The 19,267-nt window shown below is 35.3% G+C and overlaps 1 protein-coding gene and 1 long non-coding RNA gene across 5 annotated transcripts in view; one reads left to right on the top strand and one right to left on the bottom strand.

Moving 5' to 3' along the window:
* The window catches only part of LOC137587460 (uncharacterized), a 104,329-nt gene that overhangs the window by 50,538 nt on the left and 34,524 nt on the right, over nt 1-19,267 (bottom strand). For all 4 annotated transcript variants that reach the window (XR_011033932.1, XR_011033929.1, XR_011033930.1 and 1 more), the window contains exon 2: nt 16,543-16,814. This is a non-coding gene — a long non-coding RNA (uncharacterized lncRNA). The remainder of the gene's footprint in view (nt 1-16,542; nt 16,815-19,267) is intronic.
* Nucleotides 5,582-7,383, top strand: Tengl4 (Testis EndoG-Like 4). The gene is made up of 4 exons (XM_068303883.1): nt 5,582-5,636; nt 5,737-6,000; nt 6,083-6,475; nt 6,531-7,383. The coding sequence occupies exons 2-4, from the start codon at nt 5,842-5,844 to the stop codon at nt 7,308-7,310; spliced, it is 1,332 nt and encodes a 443-aa protein (XP_068159984.1). The 5' UTR covers nt 5,582-5,636; nt 5,737-5,841; the 3' UTR covers nt 7,311-7,383.

Raw genomic sequence — 19,267 nt, forward strand, 5'->3', positions numbered from 1 at the left:
TTAATTAAAGACCAAAAAATTATTACATTCTCTCATACTTTATGATAATTAAATTTCTCGCTGGATACTTACTTATCTGATGGTGGAGGTTGGGATATAAAGGCTTAAAATGTTGCAGAATATTGCCTTTTTATACTTTATGTTCAATTAATTTTCATAAATTCCAAATATTTCCCACCAACTATTACAAATTTAATATTAATGGTATTTTATGTACTGTACTTGAGGTTAAAATCAATTATCTATGTATATAGGTGTCAATATTGGCAAATCTGTTTATTTATGTATATAATCGTGGCACATTTGAATGCCATATACATAAGTAATCGGTGTATGTGTGTGTGTGTTTGCTAGTTGTCTTGACTTGCGGACTTGGTCTTGACCAAGGAGTTGAACTTGCAGCTGGTATCAGAGATGGAAATGGAGACTGAAGACCTGCAGGTAATAGGAAGGCAAAACAGTTGGCGTTAGCTACGTTTGAATATGGCAGATGCATGTAATACCAGTTGCTGGAGGCAACAAGGAGGAGACTGTAAGAACACTAGGAAAAAGACTGTGCATATGGCCCATAGCCATAGTTTCAGCACACATTCACATTCACATATGTATATTTATCTAACGCATGTGCGTTGTTTGTCACAGCCGATTATGATTGTCGTCGCCCCGCCAAACAGCCAGCCAGCCAGGCAACCAACCAATATTATGGACAGGAAATGCAAGCCAACACATGACCATGGCCATGGTCAGCTCTAACTTAAAGTCCTCAAGTGCCGTTCGACTGCTCACATCTCTATATATCTTCTCGATATTTCATTTTTTTTTTTTTCTTTTCTTTTCTTTTTTCCTTTTAGCAAATAAAACTTTGCAGTTAATTAGTCAAAATGCTGCATAACCGGGCTAGCAACTTGGCCAAATGATTCTATTAGAGAGCCAGACAGTTGGCCAACCAACACAGGCCACTTCAAAAACTTGGCCTAGCCTGGCATGGCCAAAAAAAAAACAAAAAGAATAAATAAAAAATAAAGTCCATTTGCACGCACTAAATTTTCGAGCAGTCATCCCGCCATCTGCCATAGATAAGAGACCAATATCGTTCGCTTATAATATTCAACAATTTATGCCAAAAAATGCCAATTTGCACAATTGTTTATATGCCTTACATACATACACACATACAACATACACATAAATAGAATCAGAAGCTTAGGTAAATGTAGCAAGTGGCAAGTTGCTCCAATTTTGTGGCAAAATGTTGCATACTCTAACGGTATTTTTGACAATTGACATAAGTCGCAATACCCATGCCACATACTAAAGCCACAATTAACATCAAAACGACAAATTATTAGTCAGTTTTAGTTGGAGAATCTCATTTTTAATTCTCTTAAATCTAAAAAGCAATATTCTTTTTTTTTTTTTCTTGATTCAACTAGTTTAGTTTAGTAGCTTGCATTTAGATCACAATTTGTGCAAAATAAATGCTTGTTTATTACCAAATACATAGTTTTTTATGACAAACAGGAATCTGGGTACATAATTTAACCAATATTTTAAACCAAATCCTTCAAAATTCATGGCTCGGCCCATGAATTGATTTCTAGAACTTATAATTGTCCGATTTAAAAAACGAAATTTTCAACCACTAAGACTAAGACTAAGATAAACAAACATACACTCTCTGCATGCATAATAATTTCAAAAGTAAATTGTCTATACCAGCTATAAAAATATTTGAAATATTATAAACTGACACAAACCAAATAAAGTGTGGCGGCAAATTTCTTTTATAGCATAAATGGGGCAGATTAATTGATTTCGAAATGTCTCAACTAATGATGCAGATCTAGACTATATAATTGCGACACCTGTATTGTGTCTATATGTACTATATAGTTATTGTTAGATAAACCGATACGATGTGGGCATGCATGGGTAATTAATGAGTTCAGAAAGATGTTGAATGTATGTATTTCTTTTTTTTTTTTTTTTTTTTTTTTGCAATTTCGAGTACTGTTTGCTAGCTATCAAAAAAATTTATAGACAAATAATTGCCGAGGGCGGTAAGCATGCTCCACTGTGCTGCCTACCTCCTACCCCTCCCCCACCATCTTAAAAATAATCAATAATTGATATGCATAAACTATTTGGCGATTCAATTAAGGCGTAAAAAATGATTTCAAATCAAACAAAGTACAATATATCATAATAGTAATAATAACAATAATAATAATAATAATCATATACTGAGAAATCTCCAAAAATCTTAAGGAGGAGAGGTAAACGAGGAAGAAGACAAAGACGATGAATAAGAAAAAATGCGATATATATCAAAAGAGATTTATTAAGTTCACACATTCGAAAAGCACTTGAGGCTGACAATTAAAAAGCACTTTTGTCTCTGTCTCCGACTTGACTTGGACTTGACTTGGACTTGAGTTGCGATTGCCACTTTTGTTTTGCCAGCCAAACAGCCATCTGTGTTTTGCGTGTGTCTATGTGGATATGCAGGTGTGTGAGTGTGTGTGTGTTTGTGTGTTACGCCCATACAACTTTGTCCCAGCAAAAGTATTCGATTTTGTCCCACTGTCCGTTGATTGCTGGTTCGCCTGCGCATAGCAGATAAAAACGATATAATACAACAAAAAAGGCAACAACCAGCAACAACAACAACAAAAAGCTTAACAAATTGTCTGCTTAATTGTGAGAAAACAAGAGAAAAAAATATATATATATCATTTTGCATGTATACCATATGTTTCCCACCGATCTTAAATGAATTAAAATCGATTTCTAAAGCGCAGTTTGACGCTTTTGTGTATTTTGCATTTAAAAAAAAAAAAAACAATAATAATTATATTGTGGGTGGTATTTAATATGATGAAAAAGTAAAGACAATACAAATAAACAACAACAACAACAAAAACAAAAGACTTGACAATATTGCTTTTGCCAAAAGTTCTTTGATAAATTGTTCAAACGGTTAAAAGAAAGTAGCGCAATTGCTTAAACTGAGACTCCAATCGCTAAAGCAAACAGATCAGATCAGTTTAGTTCAAATCGAACCAGATTTGATCTCTACCTCTCTCTTTCTCTCTGTGCAATTGTCAACAGCAAACTGAACACATTTTTGGGGTCATAAAATAAAACGAGCGAACGAACACAACACATAAAATGTTGCACAAATTAAAATTGAACACAATAATCAGTGTGACATGTTTTTGCTGTGCTTTAACATTAACAGGATATACATATTAGGGTATCTGAGACATTTACTTTTTCACGCCTATGCTAATCAAACATACGTGAGATCCTTTTAACATTAAGAATAACTAGATTCTAGTTCAAGTTCAAGGCTTAGTTTAAAACATTTCAAAGATTGAAATAAAGACTATAAAAGTAAAGAGAATTTGCTTTGCCGCATCAGACACAAGATTAAACTATGAAATCTAGCTATGACACGGTGTTTTCATGGTCGATATTGAGAATCCTAGTTTGCACTCAGTTTCATAGGCGCATTGATAGTAGTAGTAGTAGTACTTGTCGCTTGTCGCCTGTCGATTGCCGCTTGTCTGGACTGTCGCTTGTTTAGCTCGGCTCGACTCCTCTTGCTACACACTTGAATGTGGAGGCATGCGTAACGACCTGCACAACATATAAAAAAAAAAAAAAAAAAACAAGAAAAGGAGCAAAAATATATATGCATATACATATGTATATTCGATTCTCTTCTACGTTGCTTGCTGCTTTTCTTGCCCCTTGGCCATTGGCAGGCACTGACCAGAGCAAATGACTTTATTATAGGTTTTTAAATTTATAAATGCAACATTTACCATGCTAAATAGTTTTGCCAAAACAGAGTACTGAGAGCCACAGATGGTATGGCCCAAAGGCCCGACAAGATGCATTTTATTTCGTTTCGTATTCGAAAAATTCTCTTTTTTTTTGGCAAATTCATTTGCTTGAGTTGTAGAGAGAAGAATATGTGGACTGAATACTTTTTAATAGCCTCAGGATCGTTTTAGAGAGAGAGAGACTGTAAGAAAGAGTTCACTAAATTGCTAAATTGATAAAGATCTGTGAAGAAAATCATATCAATTTAAAAGAGAAAAAAAAGAAAAAAAAAACAAATTGCAAAACTCTGTGATCAAGAACTAAATAAAACTAAATGCGGGTCGTTAGATTAAGTATCTACCTACTCTCTTATTTGGCATATTATTGTTGTTATTTTTATTGCATGAGAGAACGAATGACTTAAGACCCAAACTTGACGCAGCACTGTTAACGGTTCTCTCATGAGTGCTGAAGGTCGTAGAGTGAATTTACTTTATCAACAAAGTTCACATACAGACAATGTCAAGTGCCTCCATTTACATAATTGTCACACTGATTTGTTGTTATTGCTGTTGTTGTTGTTGTTGTTGCTTTAGTGGTTATGTCTTTTGTCCATGCCATTAGGAACAACATTTCAATTTGCCTTTTACCTTAGTTGCTCTTCAAAATGTAATTAACCCCAAGTTGTCGTTGTTGTGGTGTATATGAGTTAGTGTGTGTGTGTGTGTCTGTCTTTTTTTTTTTTTTGGGATTTTGTTGCTTTGCGTCACTTTTAGAACACCGACATCAACGTTGAGTAATTAAGCAAAGCTAAAAGTTCATGTTAATTGTCCACCAAACCAACACAAAACAAAAACCTCACAAAGTAAGAGCAAGAGAGACATACAGACAGACAGAGAGAGAGAGAGAGAGAGACAGAGAGAAGACTTTTCGAAAAGGTCAAAGACTAACAGAATTGTCAACCATGTACTCATGGACTCAACCGGAGGCCAAGTTCTGTGATTCATTTGGTAGGGACTGTGTCTCTTCTTTCTCTTTCCTCTTCTCCTTTTGTTTTTTACCTCACATTCAACGGAAGCAACACGCGTGTCTCTCTGTATGTATGTGTGTGTGTGTGTCTGTTCATTTGTATTATTATTTTAGCAAAATACCGTTAGTCTGTGTGCGAACACACGGTGTGAATGATACTTTAATTGCACGAAGCGCTAAACAACGCACCAAAACAACGAAACAAACACCGAGAAACAATAGTTTAAGATATAAATCAAGTTTGAACAACGTAATTTAACAATTGTTTAAAGATGCAAAGAAATATATATGTACATATACATACATACATATCTTAAATCATACAAGTTCTTTTAAGTAGCTAGCTTTCCAGTTAATACTTATAGCTCAAATAAATACAAAAACTATGTTAAAATTCTTTAAACCCCTTAACTTTGATTCACAGAATTAAAGTCTTGACTTTCTTATTGAAAAGTTGACTTTAAATTTGCATTACAACTTCAAAAACTTATATTTTGAGCAATTTTTTGAAAAAGAATTGCGTATACGTCAATAAAGACAAGACATTTATCTGTTTATAGACGACCAACTAGCGAACTACTGTCTACTGTTATATTAAAGTTACAATCAAGATGCGTTTATATCAATTCTGTTATACATCACTGTTATATTGAAAGATTTTGTTTCTATAAACTTATAACTATGATGTATTGATAACGAATCTGTTAACCACAACTGTTATACATTACCAAGCAAACACATTCCCATTGTTGACTCAAAGCAAGCCTTAAAAATATGTAAGTATATAAAATAAATTTGTTTTTGAATTAAATTTTGTAATATTTTTGTATATTTTTATGTTTATTTCTTTGATTGTTTTGTTGAAACTAAAACCAGCTGCTTGAAATGTTAATTGAAGAACTGCACAGCATTCGGCTGGCCAACTGACCACCTCGCTCAATTCCCTCGGCATTTCTCGCTCAGTTCGGCAGCATTAGAAGGATGCCTATGTATGTGACAATACCATTGTGTGCTTTAACTGGGGCCACTGCATTCATGATGGGGGCATTGACACAGCAGGATATCTCATATCGTAGAATAAAGCGTACAATGGTTAGGGATCCGTATGTATATCAATGTCGTGGTCGAATATTTAGTGCGGTATGAATTGAAGATAATGAAGTATAGCTAGCAGCTAAATCGACATCTAATCTAATCTAATCTATGGATATGTTTTCCATAGCTGTCACTATTGGGTCGGTCGACACAAACAGAACCAAGGCACAAAACTGGGTTAAAAATGCCAATGGAAACACCAAAACCACCAGCAACACCACAGAGAAGATCATCGGCGGCAGATGCGGATGTGACGACAACGATAAGAGATCCACCAAGGACTACAGAGGATCTAACACAGATGACAGCAGAGCAGCAGGCAGAGACAGTGGCGGCGGCCATGTTGGCGGACTCACGCAGATCAACAATACTGTCAATTGAGTCCAATGACAATGAGGAGGTCAAGGAACGTCGGAGTTCATCATCAACGGCAGCAGCACTCCGTAAGCTCGAGGAGAGTAACAGTTCGTCCATTTTTGAGCTATTCATTTTATGGTGCAGAGCGCAATTGCACAAAGTGGTAATATAATAAAACAATACGCAAAAACCAATAATTCTGAATAATTTTGCCACAGATTATGTTCATGACCTATTCAATTGGTCGAGATGAGCCGCCAACTACGAAATTAAGTCATGTGGCCGATCTTATGAAATATGGTTTCCCTGGCATGGATGAAATTCATGTCTATAAAAATTTCGTTCTCTCTTATGATCGCCGTAATCGTATTGCCCACTGGGTCTGTGAGCATCTCAATAGCGATTGTCTGGCCTATCGTGATCCAAAGACACTTCAAAAACCAAATGAATATGCCATTGATCCCAATATCGCTGACATGTTCAGTCCAAGTATGAAAGATTTTCGGAATAGTGATTGGGTTGGCGGACATATGGCATCGCCATTAAATTATAAATGCGATATGGATAAATTTATCGAATCCTATATATTTCCCAATATTGTGCCAATCAGTCGTGGGCTAAAGAACAATGTGTGGCTACGTTTGGAGCATTATGTACGCGACTTGGCCATGGAAACGGGTTCGGTTTATGTTTATACGGGTCCATTGTTTATGCCACAACGGATAACATTCCGCAATTGGGCCATACGACACCATGTTATGGGTATGAATACAATCGCTGTGCCCACACACTTTTTCAAGGTCATTATCAGCGAGGAGCGAGACGCATTGCCACGTATGGAGGGCTATGTGGTGCCCAATGCCGATATTGATAAGGAAATGGATTTAAATTCATTCATGTCCGATATACGAGATATTGAGCATTTTGCTGGTCTTAAATTTTACGACGGAGCCAGAGAGGAAATAATGCGTGGGCCAAGAGATTCAATAGATGGCTAAAACAAAATTATTGTACAGCACATCTTGATTGGCATCTTAGTTTTTGTTAAAAGGAATCAAATTAAAAGTTGAAAAATAAATGCGATAGTCTATAAAATTACTCGTTTAATTTGTAAGTACTAATTTTAAAACTCTTTCCCTAACTAACATTAAAAACTAAAATTAAACAAAGCGCACTAAGGTCGACCGACCATCCGACCATCCGACCATCCGACTTACTGGCAATATATATAGGTATAGGTATATAGATATATATTAATATGCCTCATGAGAAGCACGAGAATTTCGCATAAAATTACAGAGGCCCAGGGACTATGATACAACCGTTAAAGCGCTCATCGTAACATCAGCAGCAAGAACAAAAAGTTTTATATCGAATTTTGTTGCTGTTGTTGTTGTTGTTGTTGTGGGAATAAGCCAGGCGGAAGAAGACGGAAGCAGCATAGGCGACACACACACACAGAGAGAGAGAGAGAGACTAAAAGAAAGAACAACCTGTTGTTGGTTCGGTTTGGTTGGTTAGATATATAGATGAATGGATGGCTGGCTTAGTTGGTTGTTTGGTTGGCTTAGTTCATAAGCAACTAACGACAACTCGTAAAAACTGGCAACTTCCGAACTTTCGACAACTTTTTTTTTCTTTTTTTCTTTTTGGAGACCCCGCGCGTTTATTCATTTCAACTTATTTCTCATATGTCATTTGTTTGTTTTGTCATCTGTTTTTTTTTTTTTTTTTTTTTTTTTGGTTGTTGTGAACTAAAACTACAAATTATGTGCCTGCCGTTTTGGCTTAGCCTTAACCAATCAATGGAAGTTTGCTCGTAAAAATTGATGAAAAAAAGCAGCAGCAATAGCTTCCTCCTCTTTGTCTTTCTCTGTCTCTCTATCGGTCTGCTTCCTTTTGGTTTTTATCTTTTGCGTAGGCCCCCTAGATAGACAGTGAGTCGTCTGAGAGTTTTTTTATTTTATTGATATTGTATTAAATTTGTATTATATTCTCGACTTGGCACGCCCAAGGATTTAAAGCAACTTGGAATTTTTATTCAAGTTGCTTTCATTCATGCCTCGACCATCATTGAGTATCCAAATGATTGTGGGCTGCCAGCCCTAAGGGCGAACAATGTCAACAGCTTTGAGACTAAGAATTAAATTAATATATGTAGGTATGCTGTATATGGACTTAACTAGACATTGTCGTGGGAAGCAAATGGGATGAGAGCAAAAAATCCCATCACTTTTGGGATATAACAATGATTACCCTTAGAAAATGATTTCCCCTGAGTATCAATGATAAGCTCAGAAGGTGTTGAAGAATTTTCAGTAAGTTTATTTTCTAATCTTTCAAACTTGTATGTTTATAGTCTCCCTGAGGATATACCTTTATGTGACTTTATTTGATCCATATGACTAATTTTGTATGGCACTGGAACCATCTGCATATAACATGTCATAAAGCTACCATAGTATAGGCAGATATAGCTTAAGTAAAATATGATTTATGTGGAAGAAAATTTTCCATATTTAAGTCAAAGTAATTGGCAATTAATCTAACTCATAGAACTTTTAAATTACTAAGAAAATGTCTGAGCTAACCTTTAACTTTTGTTTTCAAATTTATAAGAAACGACCAAGTCTCATTCGTCATGGAATAACGCACAATTCTCAAAGCTAAATTTCCAAGATTTTCAGAAAACTAATATATCCAGCAAAAAAAAAAAAAAAGGCAGACAAATAACAAAATATATTCCAGGTCCATGAAAATTCTCTTTCAAATTCCGCAATAAACAGAACACATGCAACATGTGAAAATTCTCTGCTATATTACCATTATACATTATGCAATAAAGTTAAAAAGAAAAAATAAATAAATAAATCTAAATATGAAATTATATGCCTGCTAAATAATCAATGTTCATTGTGTGATTTGCAAAAAAAAACAGAATTTAAAAATCCAAATTCTAAGTAAAAACAAAAACAAACAAAAGGAATGAAAGGAGGAGGCGGAGTTTTTGGGCTATGAACAAAAATTTGTTGTGCAGGGCAGCGTGACAAGTAACAACAAAAAAAAAAAAAAAAAAAAAAAAAACAATGAGCAACATTTTTTCGGTTTTGTATTGAAATGGAAATAGATTTTGTTGCTTATGTTGTTGTTATTGCTGTTGTTGCTGTTGTTGCTCTATTGCCTATTGTATGATTTGCAAGAACAAACACTAAGTGTTGAAGTTCGTGTGAATGTTGTTGCCATTGCTGCTATACTGTTGCTGTTGTAGATGTGGCCTAGGCTGAGAAACGACTAACAGGCGATGGCGTCGGTTAGCAAACATCATTATCATCAGCACACCCCCCGTTGCCACTGCCGCCGCCGCCACTGGCAGGCAACAAAATGCTTTTGCCCATTGTTTTGCCTTTTATTATTACAATGAAAGCTCTTTGTAGAAGCAACCATCTACATACAAACATACATACATATGTACGCAAAGCGACTTAAACGGCAACGGCAACAAGTGTTTTTTCTTCTAGTTTGTTTTTTTTTTTTTGGCTTGCTGCTGTATAAACTTGAACTTAAGCTTAAGAAAAAAAATTGCCCATTTTTAGCCACAAAATTGCGCTCCATTTAAAGTTTACATTGTAATTTCTTGCCTTTAACCCATTAAAGGCCAAAAAGGTTAACTATTTGGATTTACTTTTGCTTCGACAAGCATAAAGATTTTATCAAATATTTCTCCTTTTGTTTTTTGTTTTGAAATTACTGTGTACCAATATGGTTTTGAAATCTTAAATATTTGGTCTGCAATGGGTTAAATTGAACTTTAGTTAGTTTAACGCTTTATGGTTTCTGTTTTGCCTTTTGTTTGTTGTTGTTTTTGCTTTCTTGTTGGTTGGTTATTGTTCTCTTTAAGTTGTTATTTTGCACTTTTTCTTTCATTGCCTTTTGGGTGAAGAGGCATACACAGAATAGAATGGAATAGAATAGAACGGAATGGAATGGCATAATAGAATAAAGAATAGAACTCGAGCAAAAAAAAAAAAAAAAAAAACAAATCACGCTCAAATGCACTGAAATCAATGAGGAAGTAATTAGTCTAGATTAAATTGGATTCGATTTGATTAGATTAGATTAGTTTAGATTGAAATCAGCTACCATCAGCATAAAGTTCAAATTTGAGACAAGTAAGCAACTTACATTGAATGTACGTATGTGTGTGTGTGTATAAATCAAGTGTAAGTGACATTCAAAATTTATATGCATATGTATACATAAAGTCTGGGTGGGACTTTAACATTTTTTGCCATGGGTTTTGACTTTGGCTCTGACTTTGCTTAACTCTAGTTATACTTACTTATTTTATTGTCTTGCCTGCTTGTTTTGCTCCGTTGCGTGAGAATTTCGCATGTTGTGCCGCAGTTTTTAAATACACACACAACCACACCACACACCACACACACACACACACATATATATATATATACTTTTCATTGTATATGTTGCTTGGATGTGTGCATACTTTTTTTTGTTTCCATTGTATACAATGTTCTGGTAATTAAAGAAGCTCAGCCAGCTGGCAAAAGTTTGTGTTCCAAGATCATTTTATTCATCATTTTCTGCTTCTTTTTCTTGTTGCTTTAAATCTCTGAATAATGCACACATATTTTCTGACTAATTGTTGGGTTTGTTAATTTTATTTTTGTTGTTGTTGTGGCTTTTTTTTGGTTTTGTTTTGGAGTACCCGTATGTGTGTGTATGTAATTTGGCTACTTGATTGATAATTATTATGAAATATTTAATTTTCTCGCTAGCGGTAAACATTAAATTGAATTTAAAAATTAAAAATTGATCTAATAATTTTTACTTGGAACCATTTCGAAATTTACTGATTGTTAATAAAAGAAATATGCAATCCACTTTTTATATAGGCAAAAAGTTACAAAAAAGGGGTAGAAGATTGAGATTTCAGGATTCAGGATTTGAGGATTTATACTAAGGAAAAATCTAATCGATCATAAGAGATCATAAGAGTTTTTCCTCTTTGTATATTTAGAATGTATAGATTATCGATCTAAATCTACCAAAAAGTGCATGAAAAACAAAAAAACTATTTCAAGTTCGTTGCCTAAGTCTTTTGTTTTTTCGGTACTTTTTCCATTCAAACACAAAAACAAACTCTCACACACACACACACACACGCGTAGTAGTTCGGTTCACTTCAGTTCATTTCACTTGACTACAGTTAGGCGAACCCCCCCCTTCCGCTCCACAATACCCGTGCCCAATCCTTACACCTCGATGTTTCTTCATTCATTTGCCGCCAGCGCCCCGTCGTCGTTGTTGTTGTAGTTGTTGTTGGCCGCGTAAAAGTTCTAATGAAATTTGTCAATAAAAATTCGCAGAATTTCATACAACAAAAGCAACAAAACTCATAAAAATATACACACACGTAAGCACATATGTATACAAAACAGCCAAAGCAAAAAAAGCACACACACAACAACAACAAAAACATCGAAGACGACGACGAAAAAAAAAAAGCTTTTTGTTGAATCAAATTTACTTTTTTACCGTTTTAAGCGAAAGGAAGATACACAGAGAATTGTCGAAATATTTGTATATATATACTATATATATGTATGTATGTATGTACATATGTGAACTTGTTTGACTTTTTGTTAATGCTAAATAATTTGTTAAATAAATAAGTACATACATATACATCTCTGCGCGTGTGTGTGTGTGTGTGTGAGTATAAGGAGTATATGGACCACTCAGTCATTGTCATTGTGAAAGAATTTGATTTTTTTGTTTTTTTTTTTTTTTTTGGCATATTTTGCTTTAGGATATATAAACATACATACATATATATATGTATATCTATATATCTGTTTATAAACTGTGTATAAACTGGTTAATCATGCCAAATGTAGGCGTGTGTTTAAACAGGGTGAGTAAGTTGCCTACGCTACAGGGCAAGGCCGTTGTCAGTATATACATATATATGTATGTACATCACACAGTGGAGAATACAACAAATCAGGGAGAAGAGGGAGTGATTGAAGAAAGACAAAGACAATTCGCTGTTCAATTCCCGATTCGCAAAAAGCAAGAAAAACTGTGTCACGAAATGATGAAATACATATGTACAGCCATATATTTAAGTGATTTGACACAAGATTTACACAGCATCACGGTTAAGATCTTAAAAGAAGTTATAATAAAACCTTGCCACTTAATCTTAACGTATATACTGGGCAACAGCAAGAGCGTCTTTAAGAAGTCTATTGACCATCCCCTAACAATTAGTTCGATTTTATGTGAACCTTTGTCCAATAGATCACCTCAGCCCTAGCTCTGATTGAGCTAGGCCTATAAGTCATCATAAAGTTAACTTTCGTAACTTTACACAAAGTTCTGGTAAAAGAGTAAATCGAATGGCTGATGGCTCCCACGACATTGAGTTTTAAGAAGGGTATAAGAATTGCCAAAGCAACAACAATTGCTTTTAGTTGTAGTTGCTGTTGTTGTTGTTTTTTGTTGCCGCCACCTCAACGCATGGAATAATTATCCAATGAATGAGCAGTTTGCATGATCATTGCCAAAGCTTCCGCTTTTAGTTTTTTTTTTTTTTTTTTTTTGTTCTCCCTCACCCTCTCCCACTGCCTCGCTTGCTTTTTGTTTTTATTTTTTTCTCTAAACTTAATTTTACTTGTTTTGCGGTTAGGCTAGCTTCCCATCTCTTTCCACTTGCCACCCCTTGTCTATTCTTTGCAATTATGCCATGAAAATGTTGCATTTAGAAGGCATTTTCTTATGTCATAGAGGAAAAGAATGAATAAGCCAGCCAACTTAACTAATTTAGACTTGGGCCCTTTATTATTTTTCGTTTCCCATGAGTTGTGTGGGCGGCGTTAAGGGATCGCGAAGGGGGCGAGGTGCCGGCAAGGGGTTAGAGCAGTGTATTGTAGCAGATGCATTTATGAATTCCACTCAGCTGTTTTGAGGGTTGGGAATTTTAGTTTCGTCTGCCTTGTTTAGGCTTTGCTCAGAGGCAAGCTTCTATTGTAAGTTTGTAAGTGATGCGCATATAAATGTCGGCCAATCCAGTCGAAGTGACTTGCCTTTGGTCCCTTGCCAGACAGCAGAAGCAGCTTTAGCAACAGCAACAACAACCACATTAAACAGCAGCAACATTCTTTTGCAATAAAACTATGCAAAATTATGTGTAACATTTTCAAGTCTAAAAGCCTTTCCCAAGCCTGATGTAAGCCAAACTTGTCTGGGTTTTTCTTTCATCCTCTCTCTATCCCTCTTTCTGTTTCTGTTGTGTCTCCCTTGTGCTGCTTTGAGTTCAAGTTCGGGAACATGAAAATGATGAAATATCTAATACATACATCTATAGATAGATTTATTCAATTATTATTCTTGCATGCTCTTTCAGTTCCAATATGTTGCATAGAAAGTAGCTGCAAGTGATCAAAACGAACAACAAATTTAAACAGCAATGAGAAGAGCAAAAAAAAAAAAAAAACAAAAACCAAAAACAACAAACCAGGAATGAAAGAAACCAAAAAACTAATCACAAATTCTATAAGGCCTAACGATGGATTCATGTGGTTGGTGTATAAAAATCATGATCATGGCCAATCACGATGATGACGATGAAGATAAAATGCAGCAGCACACAATCTTCTTCTTGCCACAGACGTTATGAGTTTTTCCCCCAAAATTATGCATAAATATATCATCACCCAATGCTTATTATCGTTGATCTATGTATGAAAGTATCACCTATCAAAGCCAAGTAAATGAATTTAATATTTAAAACTATTTAAATAACATTTCTTTAAAGTAGATTCTTTACCAAGTAAGTATTGGAAAAACTTCTGCCCCATGTTGCTTCTCCTCACCCTTCTCTTGGCTCATTTGTTAAAATTTTCGCAAATGCATTTTGGCCATGGCAAGTTGTTTTTTCTTTCTTTATAATTGGCTTGTTCTGTGTTGTTTTCGATTTTGCCCGACTCCAATGAATCATTGGTTGAATGGTGTTGGGTTGACTGGGCACTCGAAAATCTTTCTTTCTGCCAGCTTAATGCATCTTGTTGTGAGTGAATGTGTGTATTTGTGTGTGTGTGTGTGTGTGTATGTGTACGCCTGTTGGACCGTTGTCAAAATCGCCTTGCAAGTCGCATAAATATCATAAAAGCCTGACCAAATACCCAAACACACAACGTTGGATGGAACAAAGAAAAACGTTTGTCATATGATTAATGAGAGTGAAGCCTCTGCCTCAGCCTCTTCCTACTGCAGTGGCAGGGGGAATAGGGATTCCCCCTTCACCCGCACCCACCATTGTCTTTAGTTTCTTCTTCTTCTTTATTGCTCATCTACAGCTACGGTTTGGATTTTGTATTCTTTTTTTTTTCGTTTATTCCCCTTGGCGAGGTGTATATCCTTTGGCCAACCGCAAGTGTGTCCAGATTTTTTTATTTTGTTCAAATAACCGCAAAGGGAGGACATGGGACATGGGCGAGGGAAACTGAGTTCGGGTAGCGCCTGCCCACTCAATTAAGCAAAAATTAATTTTGCGGTCATATAAAAATGTACGAAACGGTATCTCAGCCTGTTGCATCGTCAGAGACGTGACATGGGCGTTGTCACAAGGCATTTGTCAGAGTCAACTCATCATTGAGAGAGAAAAACTCATTCTGGTAGAAGAAGTATCGTTTGCTGAATTGACCTTGAATTGCTTATTCTTATGTGTACATGGCAGATGGTTATAAAGCACAAAATGTTGCTCAATTGCCATCAAATTATCGTCGTCATCGTCATCATCATCATCAACGCAATTATCATGATCCGCATCCTTTAGTTAAATATGTTTACTCTAAGCTTTTCGGAAACCCATAACATTTGAATTTACTTCGTTAAGTTAAGTTGCTGATCTTCTGTAAGTGCACTCCAAATTCGGCTATAATCAACTATCAAGTGAAACATTTTATTGGTTTCTTTTTTTGTATTTTTGTTAAATGCTTTTTCTTGAAGCAAATATTTGGAGTTTTAATTCTCATTCTCTCAAAAATGCAACTGGTGCACACAAAAATTGTAACAATCAGCGCAAAGAGCGCAAAAACCAAAAAAAATAAAAAAATGTTAAAAGCACAAATGTGCAGACAACAATTTGTGGCACAGCTGCCTAAGTTGCCTGTTTGCCTGCTTGCCTCCAATGATGTTCATGTTGCACCTTGCAGTTGGTTCAAGTTGAAGTTGGAGCTGGAGTTGGAGGTACACAGGCGGCAGTGAACGCCCCACAAACAATCACTTACAAGCTGCTAAATTGCATAATCACCCCAAAAAGGAATCAACGGCCATCCAAGCAGACCGCAGCAAGATGCAGACTTCAGTCCAGTCCAGTTCAGTGCAATGCAGTCTCATCCCACCATACACGATACCCATCCAGAAGGCTTTTGTCGTAATTGTTGCCATTATTTGCTCAAAGAATGACACACACACACACACACACACACACACACACACACGTACTCATATAGCTGAGATGCAGCTGCTCTGATTCGCCATTCAGCGATAAGAAAATTCATAAGCCACTAAAAAAAAGGAGCTACAAGAAGGAGGCAAGAAAACGAAAGGGAGGACGGAAGGAAGGAAGACACAATTTGCCAAAGCAAATAAAGCCCACAAAAAAGAAGAATAAAAAAATAAAGTCAAATCTCGCTAAATCACTGTGAGTAGGCCCCAAAATGAAATGCAATCAAAATGCCGCCCGACTTCAACTTCAGCTCCAACTCCATCTCCATTTTCGACTTGCTTTTTACAGATCTTCTTGATGATCATCATGTGTGTGTGTGTGTGTCTTTGGATGTGAGACTGTGTGTGTGTGTGTGTGAGTGTGTGTTTGAGAGTGTTTTCGCGGTTCTTTAATTTATTTGCACACTGACCAATGTGCCACACCCACTTAGGCACAGATTGTTGGTTTTAACGTTACCCTAGATATATTATTACGAAGGTAGATGCAACAGAAATGCATTTTGTATACCAGACTAAGATATCTTAATCATACTCCAAATCGATAATAGAATATGGAGCCAACAGTAGATCCTCAATATCGAATCTACGTTGTTTGATGCCAACTCATTATAACTTAATTTTAAGTCCTTCCTTCCTACAATGGCTGACTTTTTAGTTCTATCTTACTGTGACTAATGGTGGACAATGGGTACTCACTTGGTTCATCATGCAACTTAGATAGTTCGATACTTAAAGCATTAAGGCAGCTTTTGGCCATATCCATTTGGCTTAACAGCCTTTTATTAAATTTATGTGCATGGCCGCACAAATTTATATACCAACCAAATGGCATGAAAGCGAAATTTGTGTTTTTTTTTGTCGTACCAAACCAAATTGCTGGCTCCAAACAGATTGCAACGCAACGCAAAGTGTTCTACTTTGATTGACTGGTCCCGAAAGAAAGACAACCAAAAACGAACCAGACCAACCTGAAAGAAAATTAATAAACATTATAAAATGAAGCAAATGCAAATACAGTTTAAAAAACAATTTAAAAGTCCTTTGAAACTAAAAGAAGTTTCTTTACTAAGAAGCACTTAAGGTATAGAACTTCTGTCTTCATATCATACTTAGTTTTGTCTAATTAATTGCATTCATTTATATAAACTAATTTCCCAAAAAAAGGAATGAATATATTTGAAGTTATCTCTTCTTAATTACTTCGCTTGTGTTGAAATCAATTTAAAATTGACTGCAATATCATTAGTTAATGAAGATTAGACGCAACTTCTTTGCCACTATGAACTACTGAATGTTTTAATAAATCAACTGCCTTTCGTTTGCTAAGCCAGGTTCCATTCGATCCCATGACATATCGATGGAGTTAACTACCAATCTTGTCAAGACAAGCGCGACAAGTAACGGGTCTAGCTATTGGAGTCTGTGTGGAGTCTCTCACTCTATCTTCCTCCTGGCCACAAAAATAAGAAGAAAAAAAAAACTCATTTAAAATGCATCAAACTCATTTCATTGATTAATTGCCTCTTGTGTGTTAAAGTTGTCGCCCGTTCTTTTAGATGGGCAACAGCAGCTTCTCCTGCAACAGCAATAAAGAAGCTCTTAATGACGATGAAATTGATTTTTGTTGTTGTTGGTTTGGTGTCCTAGTTATGGTTTTAGGATATCAGTTAGCTGATCCCTTAGCTTACCTAGTCACTAGAGCCAGAGGAACAATCTGAAATGGCAAGGCCATGGAAGTCAAGCCAGTTTTTGTCTTAGATAAGTTTATAATTATACTTAGTGTAAGATGTTGCTGCCCCCAATAGATTACGGTACATTCTGGTATTGAATCTTTTTTTTTTTTTTTTTTTGGTTTTTCTTTTGTGGAGACTCTTAAAATTGGTAACAACAAGTTATACACTTATCTTTTGGCTCTCGCTTGGCCTTGTCTGGCAACATATCGACATATGTAATGCAAATTAACTTAATTGAAAATTAATGTAAATATTTATGCCGCAAACGTTTGATCATTTTCTTTCTATATACAATAAAATAAATAAATAAATAAAAGAAAAGAGAAAAAATTGCCTTAATTTTCGGTAGCCAACTCATTCTCTAGATAGCTTCCAAAGCATACACTGAAATTTTCTCGATGGACAAATGCGCTTTTAAAAGTTTTGATAACACCAAACAAAAAGAAAACACAAAAAAAAAACTCCAAAATTTGAATTGGTTGGCGGCGCTTCATTTAACTTGGCTAACGGCTTTTGTTTTTACCTCTTTTTTCTTTTAAACTAATGAGGCAAATACTTGTCCTATCGCGATGTGTAAATTTTCGAATCAGTTTTGAACCCAGCAGCAGCAGCAGCAGCAGCATCTAACATCATGAGTGAGACACATTAAGATATGGAATACTATAAGTTAAAACATACTTACATATATGAATATGTATTAATGCATTAATTGGCCGTGACATGTCACGGTTCCAGGCCGAGAATGTGGTTAAGTTTGTATGAGTCAAACAGATTTCCCAATGGAAACAACTAAAAAGAAGAATCCATTTAACTAAAAGCAAATGGCTGGATCAGCCCTGGATCTCTATTTTATCTAACTTTTCATTAAGCGCTTTAAACCGACTATTCTTATGGATTATATACTGCAAGGATATATATCTCCTACATCCTCATCATCTTCTTATCGTTTGAAAGTGTCATTATGAGAAAAAATAATTGGTTTACTAAACAAAATTGTGAAATTTTCCAACTGACTTGATTCGATTCCAATCATCTTCATTATGATTGCCAAATTTTATTTGCAATCGGAAACTATCAATAAATAATGATTGATGACTGACATGTAAACTCTTTTTAGTTTTTGTTGGTCTTTAGTATTTTAGATTAGAAATAGAATGAACTATATTAGAAGGTACATTTATTAATATGATTAATTTTAATTCATGTAAGCTGATTGGATAAACATTTGATATTTATTCATGATAAATATCAATCTCATGAAAATGTTTTGCCTGGTTTTCTTTGTTTTCATTTAACTCATGCTTTGTCTTTCCTCAATAAATTGATTTTATGTGGCAGTCTATTTTGAAAATCTTCACTTCCCATTTCCTGTGGATGACTTCCCCTCTCTGTTTGCCACCGCCCCTTCTCCCTCTCCTATTCAGCTTTGTTCAAGAAACATTTAGTTTTTGTTTAGGCTTTTTACGTTTTTTTTTTTTTTTTTTTGTTTCTTCACTTTTTTTATGATTGCCTTCAATTAGAACATTTGCCACAAAGTCATTGCTGGACTTGATTGATGCTGATATGATGTTGTGCGGTTTTGTGAAACATGATTTTCAATTTTTGTTAACTTAAACCAAAAATCAGCTAAAATGGCACGCACAAAGGCATTTAAAAAAAAATCGGCTCACTTCTGTCTGACTTTTGGT

Source organism: Drosophila tropicalis, unplaced genomic scaffold (genome assembly GCF_018151085.1).
Source record: "Drosophila tropicalis isolate 14030-0801.00 unplaced genomic scaffold, ASM1815108v1 contig_158, whole genome shotgun sequence".
NCBI lineage: Eukaryota > Metazoa > Arthropoda > Insecta > Diptera > Drosophilidae > Drosophila > Drosophila tropicalis.

Coding starts and splice junctions, on each gene's coding strand:
- Tengl4 (XM_068303883.1), top strand. CDS start 5,842: ATGCCTATGTATGTGACAATACCATTGTGTGCTTTAACTGGGGCCACT. Junction 6,001..6,082: donor GTGGTCGAATATTTAGTGCG/GTATGAATTGAA, acceptor TGTTTTCCATAG/CTGTCACTATTGGGTCGGTC. Junction 6,476..6,530: donor GAGCGCAATTGCACAAAGTG/GTAATATAATAA, acceptor ATTTTGCCACAG/ATTATGTTCATGACCTATTC.